A 26,884-nucleotide genomic window follows, 5' to 3' on the forward strand; every position below is an offset into this window, starting at 1 on the left:
ATTGACAAACTTAATAGACGTTAGATTCGTCGCATTTGGTGGTCAACGAAGTAAGGAGCACAGCCTATATATGTACTCAACCCACCTGTTACAGGATAAATATTATTACGTTTTAAGTTGTTACACTCCCTAACCCTATTATTTAGTCAATACACCTAACATCCCTAAATAACCCGAAACCTTTCGTATTCTTCAGCAGTGTTCCTCTAATCACGACTACGTGCGCTACTCAGGACAATACATCAACACACTTAAAAGACGATCCTATTGTTGGCTGAAACCAACGCCAGGATGATTTTACGTGCATGGATTTGCCGTATTTCATGACCAGCAAGGTAGTCCAAAGAGGACATGTATGTACCATAAAAGAGACAGTTTTATGCCATCCAGTTACTATTAAGCACTCCTTACGATCGAAAGGTACTTTCCAGCTAATTACAAGTTTCAAATCACCTGAGAAAGGATAAACATGATAATTCATAACCGGTTCTACCCCTCACTCATCCATCCTGTTCGGGCGGGAAATCTCACAAAGTAGTTCCTAGGTCCCATCATTTACTTCACACCGCTGACATCCCTAATCAACCCGAGACCGTGCCCACGCGTATTCTTCGACAGTGTTCCTCTAACATTAACGTCCGGGCTCACCCCAAACGAGGTCTCTCAGACGCCCACTGTCAGTTTGCACGCATGGAATTAGATTTCAATACTTGTCGCTTGGATGACTTTACATGCATGGACTTGTCGCAGTCGTTGGCTAGCAATGCAACGTCATGTAGTAGAGATTCCAAGCTCTGCTTCCATGATTCAGAATTATTTTTAAGGTTTTTAGTGTTCATGTCGGGGAAATGTAAAGGAAAGAGTTGGCTACTCCGAGACACCAGAGTCGATGGTAGGACTTGTTTAGGGCCATAGGGTACCCTGAGTTGATGTTTGATTACAACAGACTACACTGACCGCGGATAAACAATCATCATAAAAACTCCTATAGAATCCAAGCTAGTCTAAATCCCTCTTTCTATGTCAAACTGTTATGTGTCCAATCATACAACATGACCTCAATATCCCACGTCCTAAAATCATAACACATTCCACACCTTACTTCATGTCATTCCAATCCCCTAGTAAGCCGATTTCCTCAGCCTGACTTCCTGATAGTCCTCAACGTCAGTGACAAGTGCTTATACAATACTTACATCGGAGAGTCGCTGCAGTTGTTGTCCCATAAAATGAAAATAATTATCCGCGTGTTCATCTATGAGTGCCTGTTTTACGATGCGTCAAATAAAATTGTTGGTCCGAAGTGGGGGCTCTGCTTAACCAGCATTCCTCTAAGCGAATGTTCTTTATGCAGAAAGGTATAATTTGACCTAAATCGCTGTTTGTTCTTCGTACGCCGTTTTTGCTGGTTTGTACGTCGAACGGTCACGAATATGGATTGATTCAATTCACAAAAGATATGTACCATTGTATGTGGCGTTTCCTGACAGTTGGCTGTTTCTGTCTTTAGATGGTACTTGGGAGGATGGCGAGTACCACCAGTATAAGACGGATAAATGTCCTCAAATTTCGCCTGCAGTGTGTGTGTGTGTGTGTGTGTGTGTGAGTGTGTGTGTGAGAGAGAGAGAGAGAGAGAGAGAGAGAGAGAGAGAGAAAGAGCAGTTCTTTCACCTCCTTTTTGGGCGATTCATACCTAATGTTTTTGTCCAGTGCTTGAGTTTTGCTCTCAAGCAATTTTTTCCAACCCTAGATTTAGCACACTCTCGAGTTATAGAGAACTCACTGGGTGAGAGGGCAAGTTCCTGTTCATTTCGTTCATGTCCTGGAACTCACTTTAAGTTAATTCCTAAGGCCATTAGGTAATTTAGGTATTCCTAGACCTACCTATACCTAGGATCTAGCGATGTTTTGACCTAAAAGCATACCATTTTCATGGCTTTAACCGAAAGTATGCAAAAATCAGTACCAACGGTGCTAGGGTATGATTCGGCCCCTTTACTCCTGCACCTCGTCCTACCTTTGATCCATCTTCCTAAGATCTCCGTTATATATGTCAGCCTTAAAGGGCCAAAGTTGAGATTTCCTCTAATTTTGTCAGGTACAGCCATTTCATTTAAGTTAATCCTCCTTGGACTTAGGAGGCTGAGAGGTATCCTAACGGGCCATTGCCCCTTGAGAAGACACCTCTTCATAATGGGTATTCTACCAGACCCCTTTTGCCGCTTCTGTGAAACAAAGGAAGAAACGGCTCGACACTACCTTGCAGAATGCGATAGGTATGCTAGGGAAAGATTTGAAACTTTCGAAGGAGAGAACATAACCAAAACACTCCCCAAGATAAAATGGTCCAAAATCTTGGGGTTTGTGAATAGGTCCAAAAGGTTTATACAGGACTCGTGAGCCGACCAGGTCCCGGACCTTTTTAGGGATGGGGTACGGGCCTACCTAGGCTTTTAACCCCTCGGGTCCTGGTCACCCGCCCTGCGTAATATATATAGGACCAATTTTACATCGTAGTTTGGTTGGCTCTGAAGCCAATCAACTTTTTGACCGAATTTATCCTATTTATCCTAACTTGTTTCTCCTTGGATGTCCTCGTCGTTTTTTATTTATTTATCTAGTAATTTTTTTAAGAAAAGGTCCACTTTGATCTTTATTATATTAAGTATTATTAGGTAACTCTTGATTGCCATAGCTTAACTACTACAGAAATCGGCCGAACCACAAATTTGTTATATGCATTATTTATAGGTTTTGACCCTGTTTGAAAACGTATTGTCCACATGCATATGGAAATTCCTCGGAAGGTTCAGACCGTTTCATTACGTAATCGCTGTTTATACAAGACAGTTTTAATAAATTTTACTTTCAAACGGCAAAACGACACCACCGACAACTTGACCTAAGGACGGACATTGCTTTCAAGGCGAGTCTAAACTTTCAAATATCTAAGGAGGATTTACGTTGAATTGTGAAAAAAGAAACAAGGTATCGAACTTTTTTTTTTTGAAAATTGTCCTTTCATCCTACAGAAAATCTGATCCGGGGTAAATGTAGTGTGTATGAGTTAGAAGGTTAGTCTTTATTTATCATGTAGCCAGTTATATTATCTCTTATAATTTTTAAAACTAAATAAAATAGGTTTATAAAAATAACTTAGAAATTGGTTTAAACGAGAGCTTTTAATCCTGTAACCTCCTAATAGCCTACTAACTCATACACAGCTTACGAATAGATCACAGGTTACCAAATTATCACAAGTGACTAAATAAACATAGTAAACTGTGGCTCTTTACTATTGTACCTTTCAAGACGTTGAAGAACATCTTATCGTCTGTTTACAATGTTATTGATGAAAATGAGACCTGAGAGGTGTCACCTGTGATAATTTAGTTACCTGGATATTAGTTAGAAGTTAATTGGAGATCATGAGATGCTGTCTGGTGTGACGTAGGTTTAGAAAAACATTTTCTTTATTGTGACAACGTTTCGATCTTTATTGAGGTCATCTTCAGGGCTCAAAATGTTGGTTTTCTGTGTACATGTGTCATTATTGTCTGTCGTGTTGAGAGTGCCGGGTCGTAAGAGCACTCTCAACACGACACACAAAAATGAAACATCTACACAGAAAACCAACACTTAGAGCCCTGAAGATGATCGGAATAAAGATCGAAAAGTTGTCACGATAAAGAAAATGTTTTTTTAACCTGCGTCACACAAGACCGCATCTCACGATCTCCAAATAATCATTAACTAACGGTTACTAAACACCACACATTAGTAGAAATCTCATGTATTTGTATTATCTTTACAGGAAATAAAATCAGCTTATAAAAATAACTCACAAATGCAATTGCAAGTACAAAAGCTGTCCATTCTGTAACCATTACCTTCTAACTCGAATACAGCTGATACCAGATAACTCAGGTGTCTAAATGATTGACTTAGCACAAGTATCATTTTATTTATAGAGGGAGCTTTCAAGATGATGAAGAAACCTGAGAGAGAGAGAGAGAGAGAGAGAGAGAGAGAGAGAGAGAGAGAGAGTGAGTGAGAGAGCGAGAGTGTGAGAGAGAGTGAGAGTGAGAGAGAGAAAGAGAGAGAGGGAAATAAAAGACGTAAATAACAATAGTCATTGGTGTTAATTTAGGCACTGGTCATCTATTCATCAGCTATGTATGAGTTAAAAGGTTATTAAAAGCTTACGGTATTGGGAAGTCTTGATTTTACTAGGCTGAAACGTCCAATTCTTTTTAGGTATTTTTATTGACCTATTGATTTATTCTTTTTAGAGTAAATAGAATCAGCTCTATAGAATAAAGATAACTTACAGAACAAATTATTATTACAATCTCATATAAATTGATACCATATTGACAAGGACCTTTCATCGTTGAAGATCATCTAATAGTCGACAAGACTTAAGCGACTGCTTAAGAGAAGACTTGGATAGTTGTCCTAGTTAGGAGGGAGAAGATTAAAGAATCCAAAAGGAGATTTTAGATTAGCTCCGAAATAATTCAGTACTGCCAATATCTAGGCAGATTGACTTGCAATTGTAACACAAAACTAAAGAGACAAAAACTTAAGAGACGAGTTGGACAACTAGTAAAGAGAAGAATGAAATTTAAGAGATGAAAATTGAAAATTTCAAGATAGAGATAGGAGATTTCAAGATGGAGATTATTCGTGTCGCCAATACCTAAAAGCAGACTGACATGGAATTCCAACATAAGACTTGCGAGTTATCTAGTCAGAAGAATTGGACAACTAGGTAGGAGATGAAAGATCCTAAGACGAAGATTGAAGATTTCAAGGTGGAGATTTTAGACCAAAACAATTCGTGTCGCCAATACCTAAAAGCAGACTGACATGGAATTCCAACATAAGACTTGCGAGTTATCTAGTCAGAAGAATTGGACAACTAGGTAGGAGATGAAAGATCCTAAGACGAAGATTGAAGATTTCAAGGTGGAGATTTTAGACCAAAACAATTCGTGTCGCCAATACCTAAAAGCAGACTGACATGGAATTCCCACACAAGACTAAAGAGACGAAACCTTAACTGCAGACGTAGATAACGATGAAGGAGATGAGAGAATTCAAGATGGAGATAGAAGATTTCTAGGTGGAAATTTTAGACCAAAACAATTTGTGTCGCCAATACTTAGAGAGCAGATTGACTTGGAATCCCCATAAAAGATTACAGAGGCTAAACTTAACAGAAGGCTTAGACAATTAGGAAGGAGTGATTGAAGATTCCAAGATGGAGATCGAAGATTTCAAGATGGAGATTTTAGATTGGCACCAAAACAGTCCACGTTGCAAATACCTAGACTGGAAAGTGACTTGGAATCCCCATACAAGACTAAAATTAACAGAAGACTTAGACTATTAGGAAGGAGGAGATTGAAGATTCCAAGATGGAGATATAAGATTTCAAAACAATATAGAGATATAAGATGGAGATTTTAGATTGGCATCAAAATAAGTCAGCGTTGCAAATATTTAGACAGTAGAATCCTCATACAAGACTTAAGAGACAACAACTTAATAGAAGACTTAAAACAACGACAAATTTGACCGTCAAAACTCAACTAATTCTATGAACACTTTGAAAACTTGGTCCGATAACCACACTCATCCATACCTTCTAGAAAAAGACATCAGACAAATGTCAATCTTACAAAGTCACCGAGCTCACTATCCACAATGACTTCAAAATTCTTTTTGTTAATGAACTGATCTGATCCCGCTTCCAAAAGTTCCACAAGTTTTCCTGACATCCCAGCCCTACTGCTGAAGATACATCGCACGATATCATTAACGTTTGTTAAGAATGGTTTCCTAACGTTTTCATTGAATCAGCTCATAAAGTTAACAAACTTGTTATAATCGTATTGTCGAGAAAGACAGGTCAGTAAAACAATAGTGTGTTGATTTTTTAGGAATTGTTTTGAACAATGATCACCTTAAATTGTCCTTATTTCGCGTATATGGTTCAACCTATCTGTTTCACCAGATTGGTAGTTTTCCCTCTCTTTTGAATTATGATTGTTTCTTTTATATGCCAGTAAGAGTTTTTTAATACATTGTTTTCTAACCGTAAATGTTTTATTTTCCTCGAAGATTATTAAAAAATTTAATTTGTATGCAGGATAAATTTGGGGAGTGGCTATTCTCCACTTCCCCAGAATTACTACAGGTTCTGTCATCGTACCAGGTAACTTTATATGAGATTTTTGGATATAAATACATAAAGCAAATATTGTGTGATGATAAGCATGTTATATTTAGAAGATATTGGAGTTCAAAATGATCTATGTGTATCATTGTTGGACACTGGTAAGAGTTGTAGCCGAACGGTGTACCTGCTTTGTCGCATATAGATTCAGAACTCAACTAATATAATTACGTACTTTAAAAAAATGGACTTTTCAAAACAACAAATCTCACTTTTATATTTACTCTTCAAACCGTCTAATGTGTACTTTTCTTTTTGTTTTCTTTTTTTCTTTTATCCTTCACGCCTTGCAGAAGGCGGACAATCTGGAAGACATATACAAGAAAGAGGTAGAGCCTGTTCAACAGCAATCTCGTCCGGTTGAGACACTCGATAAATCAAAATATGTTGAACCGTTTCAGCAGATGGTGGTACACCAGCAACAGATCGTCCATCAGATCCAAATGTCCCAGAGGCAATACGCCTTGCAGCAAGGGACGAGCCAAGAAGCGCAACCCAACTCCTCTTCGAAACCTTCGGGTGAGTCGTTTCTTTGACAAAGCGATAGATAGATTAGCCTAAATAAAAAATGACTTTCCATTTTCAGTCATTTTTAATTGTGCAACATTGTTAACATTTGATAACCAATGTTACATGTTTAAATTTGGTTGTTGGTAATCTTGAAGGTTTTGATAAAACAATACAAATTCTTTCCTTTTTTCTCTTTTTTTTATAATCAATTTATGGAGAAATATTTTATAAATTGAGAATATACAGCCCAGCCCCACATTACTTTTATCTTCATATAAAATTTTTTTCACCCTTTATGAAATTTCGAACACATTTCTAAGATGATTCAAGTACATTTATGTTTCAATTTTGGGTTGGAGATTCTTACTTCTTTAATTGAACGCATTTTCTTCCGACTTCTTCGTACCTTTTTTATCTTTCCACGAAAATAAACGAGTTGCACGGTTAGTACATTTTTATCATATGTTATCGACTGCAAATGGTGCCGAATCAATTTTGCAGATTTTCATTTCAACCAAATCCTTACATAAAAAGATTAATTAATTGAAAGACGTTATTTGGTCAATCAGACCACGAAATATAATGGATTTGCAGAGTTTAAACGATGCTAAACCAGATCAACTCGGTTGCCGTACGGGTTTAACATAGGTTCAGTGCCGTTGATGGAAAATGGGCTTGCGGGGGTGGACTAATGCGGCCGATGATCATCAATGATCAATTTCACCGCCACTAACAGTTTTAAAATTTAACCGCCGCTTCAGAATGAGGTGGGAGACCGCATTCTCAGATATCAGACCTGACTTTTTTACACATTACAACACCACCACCCACACACAATTTTGTATTCTGGCCCGAACCTCACTCAAGCCACCTCGAACATCCAAGAACAGGTCGAATTGATCAAAGTCTGAAGCAAAAACTAAAGGACAAGGCTGAAAGAGAAAAATGTACACACATTTACATTGAAAAAAAATTGCCCTCAATTGTACTCCAACAACAAGGATTTACCGAAGATTTCCAAGATGGAGATTGAAGATTTTTGAAGATTTTAAGATGAAGACGGAAGATTCCAAGATTGAGATTTTAGATTGACACCAAAACAATACAGTGTTGCCAACACCTAAAAGCAGATTAACATGCCACCCACAAGACTAAAGAGTCAAAACCTTAACAGGAGACGTAGACAACTAGGAAGGAGATGAATGGTTCCAAATTGGAGATTGAAGATTTTAAGATGGAGATTTTAGATTAGCACCAAAACAGTCCACGTTGCAAATACCTAGACTGGAAAGTGACTTGAAATCCCCACACAAGACTAAAGAGACTAGAATTAACAGAAGACTTATACATTTAGGAAGAAGGGATTGAAAAATCCAAGTGGTCATCAGAAATTTCAAGATGGAGAGTTTAGATTGACAACGAAACAGTTCGTGTTGCCAATACCTAGACTGGAGATTGATTGGAATCCCCACCCAAGACATCAGACTAAAGCTTAACAGAAGACTTAGGCAGTTACGAAGGAGGAGATTTTAGATTGGTGCCAAAATAATTCTGTGTTGCCATACCTCAAAGCAGACTGACATGGAACGCCACCAATAAGACTAAAGAGATAACTTAACAGACGGCGAAGATTTTAATCTGAATTCACGGCAGAACTAGAAAACCACATACTGTATAAACGTTCGCAAAATCTCAAATACAACTAACTGCAATTGGGCATAAACAAAACATCAACAGCGACATCATACGCAACCCATTACTGATACGACCCCACTGGACATATAGATACGTAATATGGGTCTCTGCTTCTCAATGAAAGATAAAAAAAAAGAATACAAAATAGAACAATAACAATGACACCATTGGTACTTTCGAAATAAGACTAGTCACGACGAATTGATTATCACTAGTTGGAAATGGCATCAAGCAGTCCGATGACAACATGCCTGTATGATTGCCCAAATAGGTTCTTATCTTTTTTACCATATTTTTAAACTTCCTGTTGTAATCCTGAGCTAAGCTTCATGGCTCATTTTAGCCGAAGAAACGTTTTATTTTTTATTGTATTCTGAAGGGATGTGATAATCAACGTAATCGGAAATATGGGGCTAGGGGCTGTTCTTATTTATTTATATTTTTTTTAACGAGGGTACGCAACAGCAGAGGTTATATCAACCCTCGGGGTGCCGGTGTTTTTTGAAAAAAAAAGCCCATTTGTAAGTATGTCGGATTCGAATGCAGGGCCGCTGGATTTGAACCCGAGACCTTTTCCTTACAGTGATGAGCTCCGTGTCAACGGCCACCGACGCCCCCTGCTGTTCTTATTAATCGGTGTGGTGTTGGAACCGGGTAGTCCATTAAATGATTCTTTAAATCGTATCGATCCTCACATCTGGGGGTGGTGTAGAGAGTAGAGACGAACCCCACCCCTGCTCAGCCACCGCCCACACCTCCGAAGGGGTGGGCCCGCTTGTTTTCCTTCCCTCTAATATGCACGTCGATTGATAAAATAACAAGCAAATTGAGGTGAACTGTATCGAGGAAATAGGAAAAGAGTGGGGAAAAAATCCCCTTTTGTTCTACGGACCGTTTGCCATCTCGAATCTCGAAGTTCTGCATAGTCAGCACAATAACAGCCCTCCCACTCCGCACTCCCGACCAAACAAATTGAACTCATTTCCATTGTTCAACCCCTCCACACTCACCCCTCACCTTCTAAATTATATCTCCAAATCACGGGCTCAACTTAAATAACCAGTTAGTGAAAATTCAAGTTGGAAGTTTATCCTTAAGCTTATCCTTAGTGCCGAACCTAGGAAATACCATTGATATTGATACAGCAATTAAAAGATACAAGATGTTAAAGCATTGAATTTTTTTAAACTCTTTTCAAATATCGAAAAGTATAAAAATAAGGAAAATGGTGCCAATTCTTGCAGGGAATCCAGGTGGTTGTGCCCGATCGTTAAAAGCCCACATTAAAAGAATTGGCGCCAAAACAATCGGTTTTGCCAATACACGGGCTGTAACAACATTGCATCAGCCAAAAAATGTCTATTTTTTTCTCTCACTGTCACAAAATTTCTAAATTTGGCGTTGCTCTGAGAAAATTGGGCCAGAAAGGATTGAAATTTGGTTTATCTGCCTAACCTCTAGTACGTGCTTCATTTCTTGATCCTTACCATCGTATGCAGTTTGATTGGCCAAGATGGAGATTGAAAATTCCAATACAGAGATTTTAGATTGGTGCAAAAACAGTTCTGTTTTGCCAATACATGGGCGGTACCACTGCAGGAAACGTAAAGTCACGGGATTTCTATCTAAAATTGTTAAATAATTCAGCAGTTAAGGGTTAATAGTATTCTGTAATTCTTTGAGAAAAAACGTAAAATACTTTTGTGAAATTTTTAAGATCGGCAGTGATGAACCTGTAACTTTATCGTTTCCTATCCTTTGTTTTTGGTCCAACAGACCCCCCCCCCGCATAGTTCGGTCTGCCGTTAGTTTATGTTTCTACGATGGTCCTTTGATGAACTTTTTCGCATTACGCTAACCTAATCCGTCCCAAACACCAACCATAACCTTACCTAATCTAAACCTTCCCTAACACTAAACTAACTTAAACCTAACATAGCCATTACTAACCCAACCCACGAAAAAAATTGTGTATCCAGCCCAAAACATCTCTCAGCATGTCTTGTGATGATCAATGTTCCTTACTGAAACTTACTAACTTTTCACGGTATTAGTTTCTTTCGATATCGGGCAAAGGTGGAAAACGAAAACATCTCCATCCAATAATCAGAGTCAACGGCGGACATCAGCGAGCCAAAATCGGCTAATAATTAATAAGAAAGTTGGTATGAGTCGAAAAAAAAGTCACGTTATTTAGCTATAAACTTGATTTGTACGCCCACAAAAAAGTGACTTTTTTCAATGGTTATTTTATAATATGAATTGTTATATTTGAACTCTTGTGAATTGTATTGTATATGAATTGTAATTTGAATATGTTTAAATTTTAAGTGTGGACTTGCGTTGAATCACGAATGTAGATGCCGCTATGCCGAAGAGAACTGTAAAATTAAAATTAAAAAATTGTCTGTTTATTATTTGTTATATTTGACAATTTTAAAACAAAATAATGCTTATCGTTCGGCATTTCGGCAAGAGGTTGATTTCAACCGACAGGGAAAATTGGACGACTTAATGTTGTGTGTACCCAGTGGCGGAAATGATACATGGTCACGTTGGTGGTTAACTAAGTACCCTAGAATGACATCAAATCCAGGGTACTTAGTTAACCACCAGGGAGGTCAGAACTAAGCATCGCCCCATCGTAGTAAACAGCCAACGCTTCTTCATTCTTTCTTCTTTTTTCTAAATTATTGTGGGCATTTGTAATGTAATGTGTACCGATAAGACCCAAAAAAGTGAGCGTAACATCGTTTAGATACATATATAGAGAATATCACACCCACACCCCTAGAGTCCCTTCTCTATATAGCTGATAACCTACTTTTAGTCACAAGATTTGCACCCTTATCCTAGAATACTCGAGAATTCTTCGGGTGGGGTTGAACCTTCTCCATCCTAGTTGATAACTTCCTTTTACTTACCAGACGTCCCACACTCACCCACGAGTACTCGAAATCCTCGGGGTGGGGTTGAACCTTCTCCATCCTAGTTGATAACTTACTTTTACTTACAGACGTCGCAAACCCGCCCTAGAATACTCGAGAACTCTCCGGGTGGGGTTGAACCTTCTCCATCCTAGCTGATAACTTCCTTTTACTTACCAGACGTCCCACACTCACCCACGAGTACTCGAGAACTCTCCGGGTGGGGTGAACCTTCTTCTTCCTAGCTGATAACTTACTTTTACTTACCAGACGTCACAAACTCGCCCTAGAATACTCTAGAACTCTCCGGGTGGGGTTGAACCTTCTCCATCCTAGTTGATAACTTACTTTTACTTACCATACGTCGTACACTTGCCCTAGAGTACTTGAGATCTCTCCGGGTGAGGTTGAACCTTCTCCATCCTAGCTGATAATTTACTTTTATTAATCAGACGTTGCACACTCAGAGTACTCGGTATCTTTGGGAGGGGGAGTTTGAACCATCTCCATCCACTCACCCAAGACAAATCCATATGTCTATGAAATCTTTTCCAAAATAGTGTCTCCTTAGCTTTTCAACCCTCTACGATGTCATATAGGTTTCTCGGTGGTTACACATTTTCTAAAAGATTTTTATGAGAAGAAAAATAAATGAGTGATTCTCCTTTGATTGTTTATTCTCTAAATTCTTGTCTAAAGCGCAACAACTAGGAAGAATGGAAGAAAACAATTCATGCACAATATGGGTTTAACATCTAACAACCACCCGGGTCAAACTGGGAACCCATTAAGCAAAAACAGTATCAACATTTGTGTCTTAAATCTCAAAAATTAGCTTTCATTATTGATTAGAAAATAGCAATCCATTGGAACGTTAGATAGATCTAGTGTAGCGAATTCCTCTCACAGGTTAATAAATGAAATCACCATGTTGCAATAAGGAGGTTGTGGGTATTGCAAAGATTGACCTCTTGGGAGAGGAATCTGGAAGTAAAGGGGCGGCGAATGGGGTGATGTGTATCGCCCCCTTTCTTCTTGTCCAGACACCCTCGGAATGTTTCAATGAACCCCCCTTAAAACTGATCGACCTTTAAGAGTCCGAATCGAATCTGTAAAAGTCCCCGTCAATTCGACGATAGAGCCGACATAAATAAATATTTGCAGAGAACCTTCGTTTTAGGTTCTGGAGTCGGCCGTTCTTCCATACTTTAATGGATCTAGATGAAACGTTGATATTTACACTCGGCATCCCTTTTCCTTCTCTTTCCACATGTAAAGCTAAGTCAGCATTTGTTACTCCACCCCCACGGGGTCGCTCCGGCATACAGAACTTCTCTCTCTCGCTCTGACGGTCCATTGATTTTAGTCCGACCCTTCTCGCTACCACCTGCATGATATCTCTCTCGTTGTCTTCCTCCCTTAAAACACAAAAGGGAGAAGAAAAGAAAGCACTTTTTTCTTTTATAATCCGTATTTACCTCACCGATTGACGATAATTGAAGATAAAGATCTCTACTAAACCCCTCAGAGGTGAGAAGTGAGCTGTTCGAAAAAAGGACGCGGAAATCGACGTAACAACTCGGCCGTATTCAAATGTACACAAATTAAATAGCATCATAACTATTACTCACTAAGTTATGGACCCCCTCCCTAAGAACTGGCAAAGATTTCCTACAGTTAACCAGCTTTTCCTATTCAATCCTTGTACTTACTTCTTCCCAGTCATTTGAAAAAGTTGAAGTCCTCTTTCCATCTTGGCCTGAACAACTCTCAACACACCAGGGATGAAGAAGTTCTGTAACCCAGAAAGCCCATACCAAAATAGAGGTGGGACAGTTTATTTAGGTTAAAGATAGTAAGGGAAAGAAATTGCCTAAAATACTGGTTTCCCCCAAATGCCCGATCTGATGGTAGGTCTTGTCCAAGTCCTATAGGTTAACTCCCCTTCCTACCTTCACAGTGTTGGTCATCTGTTCCCTATTTTCCATCGCCCTTTCGGGTTAAAGTTTATTTAATGTCCAACTTCATCGGACGCCTGGGGTCACTCCTGCAAACAAGGAAGCTAGTGGCATCCATTGTTCTCACCTTACGCCGCATCCAACGACCACCACGAGTCCAACTTCAATCGGAGGTTATTTGGAATTACCCCCTGACATGGCTCAGAATTATGTTTAAGGTAGGATTGATCGCCCAGCCTGGAGTAAAAAAAAAAACCATGTACTGTTCACACCCGTCGCCCGAGGGGTGAATTTTTAGTAACCCAATTCGTGACTTAATGGTCTGACACAGTTTGAAATCATCAGCAAAGAAAAGAAAACTAATATCTGAGAAAGCAATTGAAATGACATAAATAAAAAGAAGAAACAAGAGTGGACCAAGATGCGAGCCTCGAGATATACCAGAAGAGGCTTCAAATTTAAAAGGTGGGCAGCACTTCCTACCTAACGATTTGATACCTATTATTTAAATAAGATGAAAAGTATTCCGTCAAATTAGCGCTTGGATGCAAGGTTAACATGTTCACTGGCGGATGACGCCACATTTAATCATGAATGAATTGTTTCACATTGGCGTCATGAAAGAGTTGTTTCAATTGGGCGTCATGAATGAGTTATTCACAAGCAAATGACGCCAAAACAGCGTTATGAATGAGTTGTTTTCACCTTGGTGTCATGTATTAAGTGTTTAATCAGGATGAAATTTTAATAGACGCAGGACGCCAAAACGTCGTAATGAATGAATTGATTCATTAGCGTACGACGCCACATTGGCATCATGAATGAGATGTTTCACGAAGTGAATGACGCCAAAACGTCGTCATGAATAAGTTGTTTCTCTCATTTGTTGTCCAAAGTGGCGTTATTCTCTCAGTCCTTTCAACTCTCAATGAAATAACCGCAAGTCAAACGTAATAGGTCCCGCAGTGGACGTGTGCAGGAGAAGATCTTGATGTCTAATGTTTATTTTTGCGCTGTCTTCTCGTTTTGTTTCGAATTTCTTATTTTCCCTTTGTATCACTTTCTTAACACGATCCTTTACACACTTTTCCGTGTTTTTTCCACCTTTTTGTTCATTAGTCAGAGGCTAAGTTTGAGCGGCGTAAATGAGGGTCTGATGCAGGAGCGGAAAAGCTCGGTATAAATGATAATCTCCGAGCTTTTTTTCATGACAGAGATCCTTCTTCCGATTATAACTTACAATTGACCAAGATATGCAGTTTCTGCTATCATTCCAGATGAGGAACCTACAATTTGGTCTTTTCCATCACTGTTTTGGCCTGTATGACGTTTTGCCTATTCAGCGCTATTTCCCAACTTAAACCTGTTTCATACAACCTTTTCACTGAAGATGACGAGGAGCCGAAATGCATCAGTACAAAAAAAAAATTATTAAAAAAAAAAAAACAGAGAAAACAGGGGCAAACCAAAATGGAGATTTACAATGAAACAAAAGAACAAAAAGACAATAAGGGTCGAGACGGATCGATAAAAAAGACTCTCGTATGTTAAAAACCGGCTCAAAAGGGAAATAATATTGTCTAATTGGCTGAATAAACAGTTTACGATCTATGAGGGGGGCGATTCTACGGCTATGAAGGACAAATTGTACTAGGGTGTAACTGAAGGAGACGATCAGCCGTCCTTTTATGGTCACAACCAGGGGGGGGGCGTGGAATTGCATAAAAGGATCGATTCACCTGTGCTTATCCTTCCAAAACCATTGCCCCTTTAACAGGTTCATCGACATTCAATACTGCCGATTTGAAATGACTGTATATTCAATAAAAATGATCCATTAATTGCTACCTTTATGTATTAGTCACTTTAATAATTGAATATATGCACTCTTATTTGATTTTTGAGGGAGTTCCACCAAGTGAAGCATGCATATCCCAGAATTGGCCTTAGCTTGGACTTGTACATAAGTACACAAATTTCCGCCTTAAACCCAGATTTTCCACCGACAAAAGTAGGCTGGCTTCATTTAGCTTTCTATTTATATTACTAATCCAGGTGGGATCCCTGGGTGGGCAGCAACCTGGATTGAAGCTAAATTTTGGTCGAATTTGATGGTGATGCACTCCTTGATGGGTGCTTACTTTTAGCCCTCAGTGTACGAGTTTCTGACACCCATGCTTAGTATTTTACTCTGGAATACCTGCACTCTATTTGATAGTTGAAGCAGAAGCAACACCTCATGTCTCACTGGTATATGCCACAGGCTGAACTTGAACAAAATTCCAGTTCACTATGAAAGATATCATATTGGGGTTTTTTTTCTTCTAACATTTCAAAGCATCCAAACTACAGTAGCTGGCATATGGTAAAATGTTCCATTAGACTTGTACAGAATTCCACCTTAAACCCAGGTTTCCTGTTCACCATTGAAGACAGCACATTGTTTGGAGTTTCTGACATCCAAGCTACAGTAGCTGGCATATGCCAAAATTGGCATTCCTTTAGTCTTGTACAGAATTCCACATTAAACCCAAATTTCCTGTTCGGCATTGAAGACAGCACATTGTTTGGAGTTTCTTACATCCAAAACATTGAAACTACAGAAGCTGGCATATGCCAAAATTGACGTGCCTTTATACTTGTACGAAATTCCAGCTTAAACCCAAATTTCTGTTCACCATTGAAGGGAGAGAACGGGGGATACAATAGCTCTTAAAGGGCGCAGTATACTATACCCTGAAAAATCACATCTACATCTACATCACCATTGAAGACAGCACATTTTTGGGAGTTTTATTGGGGCCAGCATCCTGGTGTAGGTTTCAGTTCAGGCTATTTGTACAGCTATTGTACAGAAGAGTAGAAGAGAGAACAAATTCTGGAGAAAAATAGTTTTTCTTTAGTATGGTCCATGTAAATGGCTCTTTTTCTTGGGTCACTGGTGACAATAGGCTCTCCCTTCTTTATCCTCACACCTCCCGTAAGGTAGTTGAGCACTTTCTGGTGTTCCCCTTTGCTTATTTCCTAGGAATCAGTGTCTTTCCAAAGTGGCTGGATTATTTCCAGGTTAATACTTTGCAGTCACATCAATTCTGATGTCTTTGCTTTTTCTGTCTTGATTTTTCCCATTTATCTCAAAATGATGTTGATTAGATTTTTGGTTTACTGGTGTTGTTGAGGAATTCTTGCGCACTGGTGTATTCAATCAGTTTTCATACATTTCTTTCTCTATCTATATGTTCAGTCCTGCTTTTTCAGTCAGGTTTTTCATTTTGTCCTAAGAGCCTGTTTACACTTTATGTAAGCTACTTAGTCTGAAGAAGTAAAAAAAAAAAAAACATGGCAAAACTTGTTTCTCCAGAGTTATCTTATTATTAATAACTTTAAATGAATGAATGTGCTTTTTTGATATATCCAACCTGTACTTCTGAGCTTAAATTACAAGTTTGTAGTAATGTCTAATGATAATTTGTTAAGTTCAACATGAAAATCTTCATTATAATACAGAATTAATCAATATTTCAGGACATCCTCAAGAGATAGAAGATCATTCCGGCCAAAAGCAATCAACCGAAGAGGGTGAATCTAGAATTTCTAATGAAAAACAGAGCTCCCTTAGTTGTAAGTAAATTTTTTATCTTTATTAATATTTTGTTAACAAAAAAAGATAATAGTTTTTGATAATTATATTTGATTTCTTTTAGTACCTGTTATTAGGCGCGACTGTTTAAATGGAAACTTAGTAGGTATGGAGAATAAGACAGATAAAGTCCAGCTCCTTTTTGGACACGGAGTTTGTAAATGGCCTGGCTGTGATACGTTATGTGAAGATATGAAATCTTTTCTAAAGTGAGTGCAACATGATGAATAATAAAGGTTCATTTTATAATGATAATAGAATAAAATAATATATAATAAGATATATAAATAATATATACAATATACAATAATATAAATATATATAAGGGTAAAATAATGTATTTCATCACTATAGAAGTTTTTTTAAATGGTTTTCTTCCAAATTGTAAGTACACTTCTTTTTGATTAGATAAGTACATATGTTCTGTTGTAGGCATTTAAACAAGGAACACACTTTAGACGATAGGTCGACCGCTCAAGCAAGAGTACAGATGCAAGTTGTGTCTCAGTTAGAACTACAGTTACAGAAGGAAAGGGACAGGCTTCAAGCAATGATGATACACCTTCATATGTCCAAACAGCAAAACTCAACAGAACCTGAGCCGAACAACAGTGATGCTTCTAATGTAATTACAAATTTCTTAATCCTTAAATATTTATTATTATTTATTTATTAAATATTTTGTTAGGTAGGGTTAGAAATGGGTTTGGTTAGGAAAGATAGGATTACAATTAGAGGCGGATTGGGTTAGCATTAGGGATGGGCTGTTAGCTTTTCTCTAAAATAATCATTATTGATAACAAAATAGTAGAGCAGGTGTCGCACTTTACCTGTGACCTGAGCTATATACTGGGCAATAACATGACCACAAAGATTGGACACTTCCAAAGAATATATGGCACCATTCGTCAGTGCTGATATACTTAATTGTCATCACACTTAGGTGAAATGCATCAGTTACCATCATCTACCATCATCTCTAATGAAGAACAACGAAAGGATAATTTTCAAGGCAAATTTAACTATGATGACTAACTTTTTAAAACATGGATTTTTGGGCTGATCACACAATTTTTTTTAATGGATTGGGTTATGTTAGGAATGGATAGGTTAGGTACGGTTTGGGGATTGGTTAGGTTATGCAGGGTTAGGGTTGGGTTAGGATTGGTTAGTACTGTGTTAAATTAGAGTTGGGTTATTTTTCTATTATAATTTTCGATGCATATCTAACTGACGATTAACTTTTTTTTGGACATGGATTTTTGGGCTGGATACGATTTTTTTCCATGGGTATGTCAAGAATGGATAGGTTGGGTAGGGTTAGAGATGGATAAGGTTTGGTTAGGAATGGTTAGGTTAGGTAGGAATAGGGTTAGAGGTATGTTACGTTGTTCTCTCATTGTTCATTGACAATGAAGCCTATTTTTGAATTTTTACCACATAGTACAAATATAACATAGATAATATTACCCTAATAGCTTTATGATGTGGTTTATTGTCAGGCGATTAGGAGCAGTTGTTTACCGAAAAGTTCATCCCCAGCTTTCGTATCACAGACTTCAAATCCAGTTGTAACAACGTCGCAATTGCAGTTGTCTTCATTGGGATCGAACAGGGGGTCAGGACTTTCACCGATGAGGCCACCAACACCGAGTTCGACAAAGAGGAGAGTGTGTGATAAATCCTCGGTTTCTCTCACTGGTGGTATGTGAGAAGCTGTAAAGTTTTAGTTTGTTCATATTAAACACGCAATTTTCTTCAGGCTTACCTTATATGCTGGAAAGAGCTGGACTTGATGTTCAACAAGGTATTTTAATTGTTTTAGCAATTTTTGTTTAAATATATTGTATATTATAAGGGTAAGAAATATAATTTTTGTTGTTGTACAGAATTAGAAAGGAATAAAGAGTTTTATAAGAACGCGGATGTGAGGCCACCTTTTACCTACGCATCTCTAATAAGACAGGTTAGTTATTGTCGTTAAAATCTTTTTATTTTTGTATTTTAAATAAATAATTGATCATTTTAGTCAATTATTGAGTCTCCTGACAAGCAGCTCACACTGAATGAAATTTACAATTGGTTCCAAAATACGTTCTGCTACTTTAGAAGAAATGCAGCTACTTGGAAGGTAACCGAATATTCCTTAAATATTGTTATTTTAGATAATAAATATTCGGTTAATGGGTGAAGCTAAATATTCAAAAAACAAAAGAAAGGCCTGAACAATTGTTTATTGGCTGTTTTTTCCTCACTAAGAACTTTTGTGTATTCAGTGTTATTATGTTGGTGCTAAAATTAGTCATTCAAATATTTTGTTATACTACATAATACTTAAATGTAAAAAATAACATGAAATTTGGCTGTTATTTTATCTTTGCTTGTATTGTGTAATGTTTAATAGAATATTCCCCAAATTAAACATTCATTTTGTACTAACATAGTGACACAACTGTTTGCTTAAATTTCCTTTAAAAATAGCAATTTTCGAAATGTAAGTTTGTGTAAAAAAGGTAAATATTTCCCTTCAATCATGTATAATTTTAATTATATCAGGTAATGTGTTATAATGATTACAACAATTATTACAGGTAATGTACTGTAATGATAACAGGAGTATAATTATTATTGGTATGTTCTTCTTTTTTGTGTTTATTATATGATAAAATTAATGAACCAATAAAAACAACTCTTGTCTATTAACCCTCAACGCTACAGGTTTCTACCGGTAATCATATGGGATATTTCATAGCTAGTTTAAGCAGAAATATTGGTTCTTCCTGAAGCTTCTGTTTCCCATTCCAATTTTGTCGACTTTCATGAAAGTTGTGATTCACACCTCTGTATATCTCAAAGTATAGGACTTGTCTAGGTCCATAAGAAATGCACCCTGAGGTCCACTCGTATTTTTCAACAGTGTTACTCTACCTACCGCTGTGACCACTACCTAGGACTATTAACTCACTTAATAGACCATACAAACTTCTCTCTTTCAAATCCTAGGCAACCCTGAGTATCTTTAACGTCTGGACTCAAGTGGGTCTCTCAGACCTGTCGGCTGAAACCAACACCCGGATGATTTTACATGATGGTGATGTCCCTGGTTAGTAAGGCAATCCAAGGAGGACATTCATGTGCCTTGAGAAAGATAGTTTTATGCTTTCCAGCTATCATGCTACCCATCTAACCCTGATAACTACATCCTCGGTTCCGGTTGACCGGTACCCTCCAGCTAAGGTACAAATTATTTTCAAACCAAGACTACCACAAGTCCAACGTCATTTATTAAAGATTCCAAGCTCTACTTGGAACGGGGAAGGGAAAAGGAAAGAGCAACTCCTAGGCACCAGAGTCGATGGTAGGACTTTCCTAGGACCTTAGGTTACCCTGATAGGTGTTCAACTACAGCAGACTACTCAAATCGAGACTGCTGACCAAAATATCCAACTCCTATAGAATCCAATTCAGTCCAAAAACCTCTGTTGAATATCAAACTGTTATGTGTCCATCTCACACCATAACCTTAATAACCAACTCCATAAAATCATAACATATTCTTCACTTCACACTCTGGTCATCCCAATCAGCCAGTAAGCCATTTCCTCAGCCTGAATTCCAGATAGTCCTCAACATGAGTGATAAGTGCTTACACTTTCATCAGAGAGTTGCTGCAGTTGTTAAATGTCCCATATAAAGAAAATAAATTGGGATTATCTATCGTGTTAGCTATAATTGCCTGTTTTACAATGTGTCAAATATAATTGGTGGTCTGTAGTGGGGGCTCTGCTTAACCAGTACTCCTCTATGTCATTGTTCTTTATACAGAAAGGCGTAATTTGACCTAAATAGCTGTTTGCTCGTCATAAGTTGTTTTTCGCTGGTCTGTTTGTCAGTCATGAATATGAATTGATTGAATTTACAAATGATATGTGTCGATGCCTTTGGTTTCTCCTGATGGTTGTCTGCTTCTGTCTTTGCTTTGCCCATCTTCTTTACTGGTACAGAGAGTGGCAGAGATAGAGGTATATAATTATCCTTAAATCTTGTCTGCTGAGAGGTGAAAGGGCTAGTTCCTGTTTCTTTCCTTCTATACCTTCGTGTCCTTGAATCCACCTTAAGATAGATAACCTTGTTGTGTTTTTTCAGGGTCATTAGGTAGTTTATACCCCAGACTAGTTTGGACCTAACAGCACATGAGCTTTTTGTACCCTTATAGCTGCCTAATTGTCCAAAAGAATGCAAAGTTATGCACCTTTTGTATTTGTCTTTTTGAACTGGGTATGTTGTTGGATTGTGTGGACTTCAGCTTGGAAGATTGTTGAGACTAGTTAAATCGTGCTAGGCTATAATTTGATCCTTTACCCCCTACACCTTTTTCCATCTTTGATTCATTAGTGTAATATTTTATGCCTTCCTGAAAATTTAGGGTTGCTTTTCTTACAAAGATCCCTGTTATCTATGACAAGTTGAAAGAGTCAAAGTTGAGATGACCTCTCATTTTGTCACATAGAGCCCCTTGGTTTGGTCTCAGATGATGTACAATTGACCAATAATTATGATCTAGGACTGCTTTTACACCTTAGTCTGGTTGTCTCAGAAGCCAGTCAACTTGCTTGACAGAATACATCGAGAAATTTCCTTATGTTTAGTACTTATGCTGTCTGTACTACTTCTGAATTTGAGCCTTTGGCTATTTTATTTAGAGAAAGTTAAGGCTTTGTGGCTTTAGACCAAGACATATAAACCTGTGACGTTAAGGGTTAATTTCTGTGTAAAACATTAGCTCGATTTATTCATCGAAGAGGGAGAAATGTTGTTTCAAAAAAACAACTCGCAATTGATTGTGACTAGGAAAGTGGACAATTTGAATCTATAAACCAGTTCAAATAATATAGCTACAATTTTATAATAAAAAATGTAATACTTTAAAATTGAGGGATAAGGCAAATATAACCTGTTCAATCAGGACTTAAAACTATTTCTAATTACACAGTTAAACAATATAGTTTAATATTAAATATTATGGCTTTGGTAAAGTTTAGATTAGTAGAATGAATGGGTAGTAGGTCTCATCTTAAGGTTCTCCAGGTCATCCACCAAAGCCTCAGTCTTCCTTTCCTGACTGTAAAATATTATGCTTTAAGTAACTGACATTTAATGAGGAAACAGAAGTATTAAATAAATCCACAGTATTGCATGTGTGTTTTATCATCATGCGATGCATCGGGGAGTGTAGTGAAAAATTTGTTCCTTTGTGACAGTTTAATTTGAAATATGTATGAAAGAATTTATTTTGAACAGTTTGAAGAAGTTTTATAACAGTGTAGTAGTGCAGATTCCAGATTATTGAGGCATATTCAAGAATAGGTCGAACAAGTGAATTATATAGATAGACATAGCAGGATGATAGGTACTTCTGATGATGAAGTCTTGCATTTTAAAGGAGTGATTTTTCATTTCTTGTAAATGTAGCTTTAAGGTAAGATTACTATCAAAGATGACGCCAAGGTGAATGGTTGACAATGGTTCCCCATGTCTTAACCCACCTATGACTGTGTACCAGGCTCTGTTAACTAGTCATACTAGTTTTAACAAGACCCCCGACGACCTCATATCCCTTGTCACCACTTCCTTATTTACCGGTTAACGTACAGTTGCTCTCTGACATGATAACTATGGTTTTGTTTTTATATATTCTACTCAGATTGAATTGTGCACTTGTCCACTGAATATTTACTTTTTGGGTCAACCTGCCCCTGTACCTTCCTGTGTCCTAGACCCATCCATGTACCAAAAAAGTCCATCATTGATCTTGCCTCCCTGTAGCCTCACGTCTCCAATTGCTCTCTCAGTGGGCAGCAGTAGAAAACTGTGGGGTAAGAGAAAGCGCCAACTCTTCCAGACAAAGGAAGCATGTAATTCAAATGTCCCTGGTCTTCCAGTTTAATTACTGGACACAGGGTTTCAAACCAATGAAGGGGTTATATTCTTCAAAATCTTTACAAAGGGATTATTTTTCTTTCTTTCAAACTAACCTTATTCCTGAGTTTTTTATAAACATATCAGACATGTTGAGATAAATAATATAAATTAATGATTCATTAACTATGCCCTTTTAATATTTGAATTATTATAATAAAGGGCCTTTTTTCAAACTTCTAGTTATAACTACAAAAGCTAAGACTTTTGTCTCTGCCAATTGTGATAATAAATTTGTAAAATAAATTTTTATACAGCATTTTGTAAGACAAATATAAATTTGAACTGTATCAGATTCATGCATAAGGAGGCTGGCATGTTTTTAAACATGTGTTCTAATTTCCTATAAAGGAAATAAGCCTTTTTTCCTCATTAGGTCATATTGTTTAAATTGTAGAAAAAAATTAACATGGGAAAATGTACATTCTAAAAGTATAAATTAAAAACAAACAGCCAATAAACATTTCATTGTTTTAAAAAATCTTACTAATATCCAAGCGTAATGCAAATGTTAGCAACACTTCACCTCCTAGCGAATATAATAATTGTTTGTCACATTAAACTTCATAATTTTCACTAATAAAATTGTAACAATAAAAGATGTTAGCATTCATTGAGTGCGACTGGATATCATTATTACAAAACTTTCCAGAAGATTATGCCAGGTCCAAAACTCAAAATCACATGTTTGGTTAATTAATGTAAATAATTAAAGGTAATGGTGGCTATAAAAGAACAAGAATAACATTCTATTAGTAAAACAATCATAAATTACTAAATACTTTGTTAAAGTGGTTAAAAATTGCATAATTTATGACAGAAGTAAATATTTTTAATTCTAAAAAACTAAATTTATTCTCTTGATATTATAAAATGTTTAAAGAAGTGTCTGTAAATTGTTTAAAACAGGCCAAAATATTTGTAATGCAAATGATAGCCTTTTTCCCTGTATTAATGTTCTTGTCTAAAATATGTAATATTTTTTATATAAAATTTTTTTTATATGAATAATCTGTGATATTACATGTGTGTATGGCCATTTGTATACGCAAGATATTTTCGCGTTTGAACTTCGTATTTTTTATGTATGTAACTAGCTTTGAAAATGCATGTATTTTCTATTTTATATATAAAAAAACATTTTTCCCCACATGAAAAGCATATAGGTAAGGATCGAAATCAGTGAGGTGCCTGAATTTCCCAGATCGATTATAAATATTTGAATTTGTATAATAAGAAAGACAATTTCTGTACATCGATGTCTTATTTGATGAGATGCCATTTGAGCCTAAAGCCTTAAATACTAAACAATTTGCTTTCATAATGATTTGTATGTACAAAAGAAATTTTATATTTGTAATGAAAAAAAAAAATCATTGAAATACTAATAGTTAAATTGTGAGAATTGGGTTGGGGTTAGCGACAGGTTAGATTAGGTTAGGAAAGATTAGATTAAGTAGGTTTTGTTGGGTTAGGGCTACAGTTAAGGATAGTTAGGTTAGGAATTAGGATTTTGTAACTTTTACTCAATCAAAGCAGAAAATAAATGTTATTCTTCAATATATTTATTTAACTTGTAATTAGTGCAGAAAACCTTAAACATTGAACAATTATTTTTAAAAATAAAATTTTATCATGTAATGATTTGTATGTACAAAAACCACTTTTATATTTTTAACTAAAAATAATCATCAAAATATTAATAATTAAACTGTGATAATTGGGCCAGGAGTTAGGTTAGGTTAATAAATTTATGCTAAGTAGGGACAGGTTAGGTTAAGTTGTTAGGATTAAGGACAGGTTAGGTTAGGATTTTCTTTTACTGAATCAAAGCAGAAAATAAGATAAGTATTATTCTTCAATATGTTTATCTATCTTATTGGTTGAGCATAAAACCTTAACACTAACTAATTATTTTTAATTATAAAATTTATTAAGTAATCGTTTGTATGTACAAAAGTCTCTTTTATATTTTTAACAGAAAATTATCCTCACAATATTAATAATTAAACTGTAGGAATTGGGCTGGGTTAGGTTAAGTTAGTAAAAGTTAGGTTAAGTAGGGACAGGTTAGGTTAAGTTGTTAGGGTTAGGAACAGGTTAGGTTTGGTTTTTGTACTTTTACTTAATCAAAGCAGAAAATAAGATAAAAATTATTTTTGAATTTGTTATTATAACTTATAGGTTGAGGACAAAACCTTAACTCTAAACAATTATTTTTAATTATAAAATATTTATCAAGTAATTTTATGTATGAATAAAAAATCATTTATTACAGGTTAGGTTAAGATGTTAGGGTTAGGGACAGTTTAGGTTAGGTTTTTTTTTACTTTTAATGAATCAAAGCAGAAAACAAGACAAAAATTATTTTTGAATATGTTTTTATAACTTATTTGTTTGAGTTTAGATTACGAATCGGCCTCTTTTCGACCTTGCGCACTGCTACCAATATTGGTTTATGCAAGTTCCATTATTATCTAGAGCTTTTCATTAAGCTTAAAGATTTTTATCAGATCCCAAAACTTTGTTAAGGGTTTATCTTCCAAACCTTGGCTTTTCCTCTCCCAGGAGCAGGAATCTCAGCCTGCCAACAGAGGCATGTTCCGCACTTTCTTCTTCTTTCTGACCTCTGCACAGACTTGGTTCTGCTTCTCCAAATATTTACTTACACACTTCTAGATTCAGCAGTCCTATTTTTCTAGTTCTAACAGTTTAGTAGTTCTGCCGTAGTAGTTTTTGCATGCCTCTGTCCTGTAATACAATCCTTTTGAACTGAGGACTCATTCTTAATCCATTAATCCAAGATGGATTTGGAACTTGCTAGCTGCAAAAGGGTTCAGGACTGAAACGTGCTCTCATCAAGGTAGTAGATAATTTTGGTATTTTGTCCAATGTCTGACAGGGCCTTGATCCCAAACAACCCTGCACTTTACTACTGATGCTTTCTGAGTAGATGGATGTTATTTTGCCAGTAATGCCCAGCGTTTTGATCTCTTTGGCACAGTGTTCAATAGACACATTGTGTGCCTGAAAAAATGAATTATAGTGCCTTGGTTTATTTCCAGCTTCTTGGTTTTAGAGCTATCTGCATACCAGATATAGACTATATAAACTGGGAGCCTGTTCTCTCAGTTTGCTCTATCGAGTATTTTGTGATATATGTACATACTTGGTAAACTGAAAATGACCAAGAACAGAAAATCTCACGTAGTTGTTTTTCCTATTTCCTCTACAGGCTACTACTGCCTTTTGTTCATTTTTCTTTCTTCATTATAATAAAAATCCAGTTTAATTAACCTTTAGCTGTGTGTCATGAATTAATAACTAAAAAAAATTGTACAGACAAAAATATTTGGCTCAAATGGCTTATCAATGCAAATATTTGAATCGGTTAAAAGGTCAATATCATTTAAAAAAATACAGTACAGATTCAACAGTTTACGAGAGTATTCAAATCTGGGAAATAAACTGTAGCAAATCCGTTGACAGAGTTTCTCATGTATGACTTATAGAATGCAGTGCGGCACAACCTATCACTTCACAAATGTTTCATGAGAGTGGAAAACATAAAAGGTGCAGTTTGGACTGTGGATGAAGTAGAGTTCCATAAAAGGCGTCCTCAGCGCTGTATCAGCGGGTACGTCAAGTTGGAAAGGTTTAGCCAACTCCGTTATTGACTTGCCACAAGTATACCGATTGAGGGTTTTTGACTTCTTTAAATATTTTTCACTTTTTCGCTCTTTCCACCCTTTCCTTATTTAAGACACAGTCACCTATGTANAATTTGTGGTGTAATATTGATATATGTATATATATGTAAGTTGTGTATATATGTATATCCTTTACTCTGTGTTTGTGTATGGCTTATTGGCATGTTTATTTTATCATAGTAAGTGCAAACCATTTGTTAGAATGCGCATTTAATACAAAT

The 26,884-nt window shown here is 36.6% G+C and overlaps 1 protein-coding gene across 9 annotated transcripts in view; it reads left to right on the plus strand.

Annotated features, from left to right (window-relative positions):
• The window catches only part of LOC106669983 (forkhead box protein P1), a 33,725-nt gene that overhangs the window by 2,039 nt on the left and 4,802 nt on the right, over positions 1-26,884 (plus strand). For 3 of the 9 annotated variants that reach the window (XM_024226398.1, XM_014399924.2, XM_014399918.2), the window contains exons 2-11: positions 6,158-6,223; positions 6,538-6,763; positions 16,860-16,955; positions 17,039-17,183; positions 17,407-17,599; positions 18,477-18,678; positions 18,737-18,781; positions 18,864-18,940; positions 19,004-19,105; positions 26,466-26,590. In XM_024226398.1, the coding sequence (XP_024082166.1) occupies positions 6,158-6,223; positions 6,538-6,763; positions 16,860-16,955; positions 17,039-17,183; positions 17,407-17,599; positions 18,477-18,678; positions 18,737-18,781; positions 18,864-18,940; positions 19,004-19,105; positions 26,466-26,590 (1,277 nt within the window). The remainder of the gene's footprint in view (positions 1-6,157; positions 6,224-6,537; positions 6,764-16,859; positions 16,956-17,038; positions 17,184-17,406; positions 17,600-18,476; positions 18,679-18,736; positions 18,782-18,863; positions 18,941-19,003; positions 19,106-26,465; positions 26,591-26,884) is intronic. The other 6 variants (XM_024226400.1, XM_024226399.1, XM_024226402.1 and 3 more) reach the window with 6 other exon arrangements.

Source organism: Cimex lectularius, unplaced genomic scaffold (assembly GCF_000648675.2).
Source record: "Cimex lectularius strain Harlan isolate CLEC.00 unplaced genomic scaffold, Clec_2.1 scaffold28, whole genome shotgun sequence".
Taxonomy (NCBI): Eukaryota; Metazoa; Arthropoda; class Insecta; order Hemiptera; family Cimicidae; genus Cimex; species Cimex lectularius.